General features: G+C 48.7%; 1 protein-coding gene across 1 annotated transcript; it reads right to left on the bottom strand.

The window, feature by feature from the left end:
- Window positions 1–498: 498 nt before the first annotated feature.
- On the bottom strand, window positions 499–5,664 carry LOC108510520 (segment polarity protein dishevelled homolog DVL-1-like). The gene is made up of 4 exons (XM_017840199.1): window positions 5,428–5,664; window positions 4,600–4,767; window positions 3,783–3,989; window positions 499–1,129 (listed from the first exon to the last, which is right to left on the bottom strand). Exons 1-4 carry the CDS (start codon window positions 5,522–5,524, stop codon window positions 714–716), a joined length of 888 nt encoding a protein of 295 aa, XP_017695688.1. The 5' UTR covers window positions 5,525–5,664; the 3' UTR covers window positions 499–713.
- Window positions 5,665–5,670: the final 6 nt, after the last annotated feature.

The raw sequence follows: 5,670 nt of genomic DNA, 5'->3' as shown, positions 1-5,670 counted from the left end.
AAAAAAAAAGAAAGAAAGGTTGATTTATACTCCCTAGTCAGCAGAAGGTAGCCACAACTTTGTTTTCCACTTGGGTCGATCCTGCTCCTTTCCAAGCACGTGCTGTCTGTACACTTGTGGGTGCAATGTCTGCTCAGTGCTATGGATGCATCCAAGAAAGCATTCCAAGGCAGTATCACAGATACCAGCCAAGGGTCATTTTTTTTCCTTGTAAGAGAAAAAAAAAAAGCAGGGAAAAATAAAAGTGCTCCTATGCAATATCGGGAATTTGAAAGTCGTGTGAAATAAGAGTCCTTGAATCAGCCAAAAAGATACACCAGTTGCACTGAAGTAGGTGCCACAATGACCAAAGCTCATTAAGATGTGAATATACACCAGCCATTCACAATCCAAAACAAGAGGAGGAGGGAGGGAAAAAAAAGGATAAAGAAAAGATGCCATTGGTTTGCTGATATTTAACAATCCCAGGAGATTTTTTTTTTGTTCATTTTTGCGGAGGGAATTTTTTTTTTTTGCATTTTTCGCTCTGTTTTCTTGATTTTTTTTTTTTTTTTTTTTTACTGCAACACACTTTGCAAACAGGAAGGTGTGACATGCAAGACCAGCCAAGTCTCTTCCATTAAGTGTTCGACAACAAACCACCCCAAAAAAAAAAAACCAACCCACCCCCCTCTCCCCACCCCAACCCAGGCAGAGTCTGAAGGCACTTCCTCTCACATGATGTCTACGAAGAACTCACAAGGGTTGCCCATGGCCTTCTGGAAGGACTGGCGGCTCCCGGTGAGCTCCGGGGGGACCGCGCTCAGTTCCCGCACGGGAGGCCCTCCGGGGGGGCCGCTGGTCCCGTAGACTTTGGAGCCCAGCTTGGGGAGGCTGTAGAGCGGGGGCACCCCCGGGGGCCCCCCGTAGGAGTGGTGGCTGTGGTGGCTTCTGTCGCTGTGGGCGGCGGAGCCGTGGCTGCGGTGGCTGAGCTGGCTGGCGGGCCGGTCCCGGCGCGCGGTGCTGCCGCCGCTCCGCGCCGTGTGCTCCGACTCGCTGCCACTGCCCCCCGACTTGCGGTCCTTCTCCCTGCCCACAGCTCGCCTGCTGTTCTCGCTGGTGCTCCGGTTCGAGCCGCTGCTTTTGCTTCCTGCAACCCCACGAGGGGGGGGGAAAAAGGCAGAGAAAAGCACAGTTAGGCCATCGTCCGCTCTCGGCTCCCGCGGCGGATCCGCGTGGGACCGACGGCCGCGGCGAGGGCTGAGCGTGCCAGTGGTGGCTCGTGGGGTTTGGCAATGAGGGGCAGTGGGACGAAGCTGACAGGGTTGTGCCATGCACAGGGACACGGAGACACCTCAGAGCTCGCACAGTGAAAGCAGCAGCTAAAGAACAGCTCCTGGCTGGAACCCACCCGCCCCACCGAGGAGGAGCAGGATCTGGGGTTGGACTCAAGCAAATGAGGTTCAATCTGTAACTGTCTCTGCTTTGGTACCTTCTACCTTTCCCAAAAGAAACTCCTTTGCCTTCTCTGTCATCCTTGGTCTCACTGGGCACACTCGCACCCTGAGGTTTTGTTGGCTTCAGTGGGGAGATTCTTTTCAAATTCACCGCTACAGTGTTCTGGCGTTGGAGAACTCTTTAAACAACAGTTACCTGTTGAACTGCTCTACAGTAACGTGCAGGATGTTCCCAGAAGAGGCCACTAAATCAGCTTGGAAAAAAAAGTATTGCCACTGGACTGTCAGCTGAGTTGTTGCTACATACAAACTTCACTAAACTTCAGAACTGATTTTGGATGAAAGTTGAAGGTCTTGCTCTGTTCCCATGAGAGATAGGCTGGGATGATGTCAGGACACAGTCCCAAGGGAATTATTTTTTTTAAAAAACCCAACAAATCAACCCAAGGACCATCTCATTAAGTTCATGCCACCTTAGTGTAAAATTTTCCAAAAAAGGATCCCCAGCCAGCAGAAGAGGGGACCAGCTTTTGAGTCCAACTGAGCCACTGAAATGGAAGAACCAGAATGATTGTGAACTACAGGTGACCTTCTGCTTGCTCCTGTTGACACAGGAGATGGGAAACCAGACTGGCCTGGTGTGTAACATTCCCTGCAGAGTGCCAGAGATGGAAAATACACACTACAAAATCACTGGGCTTTAAGTTAGAAGTGTTCTGAGCCCAGGACTCTGAAGTGCTGTTTGCTGATTGTTAGGATGCAACCCTGCTGATAAAGGAGAGGGTTCACAAGAAACCCAACTCTAATATTCCACCCTGGGAGGGACCAACACAGCCCTGTGTCCCTGCACATCAGACTCATAACCAGGAGCAGGGACTATTTGCTTATTTTCTGAGGAGCAGTGGGGAGCCTGGTGACACCTGACAGTGAGGGACGTGGTGCCACCCCCTCTGAGCTGCTGCAGCACAGTCACACAGGGGCCACACAGGTTGGTATGCCAATGTCACACTACTGCACTGCCGTGCACTGAGACAGGTCGAGCGTCCAAGACAATCAAAAAGAAAACAAAAATCAAAATAATAATAATAATAATAATAATAAAAATAATAAAAAATACAGCTAAACATTTGGGTCACGAGAGTCTAAATGGTCATGCTGTGGATTTGTTATGGAGGCATTTGAAGCTTACCAATCCCCTAGAGTCAGCCATTCCTCTAGGAATCCTTCAGTCTAATGCTTGCTCAGGACAAAACAAGGGAATAACAGTTACAAGCCAAGAAACAACACAAGAAGTGTAGTTTCCAAAAGAAGAACAAGGAAAAAGCGTCGAAACCTTTCAAAAATCAAACACCTTGGCACCTTCTGTGAGGCTCTCTATAGCCAGGGGACACAGCATGGATAAAACACCATTCCTTTCCTATTCCAGCAGCAGAACAAATTCCTGCTGCCCACAGAATCAGCTGCCAAAGAGCACCCCCAACATTCTTTGCAGTGCAATCAGTTCTAAAACCTCTGGATGCCACTGTGAGCTTCCTCCCAGCAGAAATTCTTATTCTGAGAAGCCACAGTGCTCAAATCTTGTGAGCAAGCTCCTGTTATGAAATTATTTGTGCAGTTTTTGTAAGATCTAACTGGCTGTGGCAAACAGGGATAAGTTATATCCCAGTTACTGGATGTTCACCATAAATACACAGAGAAACCTCGCCCTTTCTTTACTGGCAGCGTTTCCAAAAGCAAAACTCACTCTGGAAGTGGGGGTTTTTTTTAAAGAAATTAAAAAATAATATCTTTACAGTCAAAAATATATATTTTTTGTTTACTAAGGTTAAGGATGAATCACAAAATTATGCTAGGGCAGGAAAGGAGGAGGTCAGGTCTTTAATCCATGCAGTATTCTCTTTTTTCCCTGTCACATACGACAGAAGGGACTCTCCTCCCTGTGAGCAGTGTTTCAGCCCTGTAAACCTCTGGCTGGCCACCTCCCTCTTGTGTGTCTCACACAAGCCAAGAATGCGATTTTCCTTTTGTGCTGAGTACTGAAGTGAAAGCCAAGAGCACCTTGTTCTAATCCCTGTTCCATCAGCAAAGAAATGGCCTCATTTCCAGCACTATCAGCCCCAGTGCTGGCAATTCCTGACTGGGATAAAACAAGGCTGGCAGTTCCCATACAGAGCTGAAAGCCCACTCCACCACAGACACACACACCTCTGATCAAGTGCTGTTGCACAAAACCCATGCAGGTAGCAAACAAAACCACAGGACAGGCACAGACAGAACGAAGGAACGCAAGCAAATGGATCGGGATAATGACAGGCACGGAAATAAAACCCGGATTAACCAGCCTACCTTCACTTTGCTGGCTCCCTGCACTGCCACTGCCATAGCTAAAGCCTGGGTCTTGGTATGCTGGTGGAAAACACGGAGGGGGCAGAGGATACTGGTAGGGGTATCCTTGGCCTAATGGCCAGGGAGCAGCAGGATGCGGGAGCGGAGCGAGGGTGTCCTGATCCGAGGCGCCGCTGGAACCGTTGTTGAGGTTCAGTGCAGCCAGGTCTGGAAAAGAGAGAAAGGGTGAAGACTCTGCTCTCACCTGGCAGGGGAGAATTTTACAGCTTGGAAATGGAGTGGCAGGTCTGTGGCATCACCAGAAGTAAATCCTGCCTGCCTGAGCCTCAGTGCAATGCCATTACTTGAGGAGTTCACCCTTCTCTTCCAAGTGCTCTAATTCCTGGTCTAACAGGAAGCATCGACCACTTGTCCCACAGCTTCAGAATATGAATGACCTGTTCTGAAACACCCACTTGTGAAACCCTCAGGACTCACAGAATCCCAGAACAGACAGGGTAGGAAGGGTTGCAGATCATCTGCCCAGGGCGGGGTCACCTGGAACAGGCGACACAGGAACACATCCAGGTGGGTCTGGAATGTCTCCGGAGAGGGAGACTCAGAATCACAGAATCAGCTGGGTTGGAAAAGACCTCTGAGATCATCCAGTCCAATCTCTGACCTTGTCAACTCCACGCCCTCCCTGGGAAGCTGCTCCAGTGCTCTGCCACCCTCCGTGGAAAGAAGTTCTTCCTCATGTTGAGGACAAACCTCTGTGCATGCTGTGAGCACGAGGGACACACACACACAGCTCTGCCCTTCCCAGAGGGGAACTTACTGCCACAGAGGTCTCCAAAGACGTAGTAGCACTGCTCTGAGAAGGTGATTTTGTTCACAGTGTGCCTGAGGTAGCCGTGTTTTAACATGCTGCTGGCGTATTTCCTCGCCTCCCGCCGGTCTTTGAAGCCTTCCACGTGTGTGTAAAGCCAGTCAACCACATCTGCTCCTGCAATGACAACAGGGAGAGGAGACACGGGATCATCTGAGCCAAACCGATCCACCACGTGAACGGCGACACCAAACACACGCACAGAAAATCTCATTTACACACGTTGTGCAACTCTTTCATGAAAATTACACGGCATTTCCAGACAAGAAGGGACTGGGAGAGTCACCCTCCTCAAGAGGTAGATGTCAGGTTGTCAAAAGACCCGTGTTCCAAAGCCTTTCTCAGCAAAAAGTAACTGCAGCCTAGACTGACCAAACGTTAGCACAGCTCAGGCCACAGGTAGAGACTAGCTGTGGTAATTTTAAAACTAATTAAGATGCTTTATTTAAGGCTGGAACTGGAATTCCAAGGACTGTTGCTCTGCTGAGCTTGGGCAGATTGCTGGAGCCACCTGAGCACCTGAGATATAAAACCAAGGATTAAGAACCAGGCTCTGTGTGGGCATGAGAAACGTGCAGCAGTTTTGGCTGTCCAGGCTCACACAAGAATTATTAATTATTTCCTGTCACACTCAGAGCTGCTCATAAATAGCAAGTCAAGGGAATTTAAGAGGTCATAGGCAGAAAAATAAAAAGTTCACATAAAGGTAGTTTCTTGAATTTATTTTCATAAAGTCACTGGGGTTTTTTCCCCCCAGCATTCCTGGGATCTGCTTACCTATCACTGCATTGGAGATGGTGATTTTTAACCACATCCTGTCCCGAATTTCAAGGCCTGAGTCTGGGAGCTGCATAACCTTGACAATAGTAGCCATGTCACTCTTCACAGTTAAGGGAGATTCTTCTAACTCTAAAAGGAAGAGAGGTTACAGGCTGCTTTGAAATGAACTGAGTCTGAAAAGTCCTTCTCAGCTCCCCATTTGGATGAAACAAAGACACAGTTTTACCAACAGATGCAAAA

Source organism: Lepidothrix coronata, unplaced genomic scaffold, assembly GCF_001604755.1.
Source record: "Lepidothrix coronata isolate B3197 unplaced genomic scaffold, Lepidothrix_coronata-1.0 Scaffold1193, whole genome shotgun sequence".
Classification (NCBI taxonomy): Eukaryota; Metazoa; Chordata; class Aves; order Passeriformes; family Pipridae; genus Lepidothrix; species Lepidothrix coronata.
Note: the sequence above shows the minus strand (reverse complement) of the source record. Positions and strands in the feature narration are given on the sequence as shown.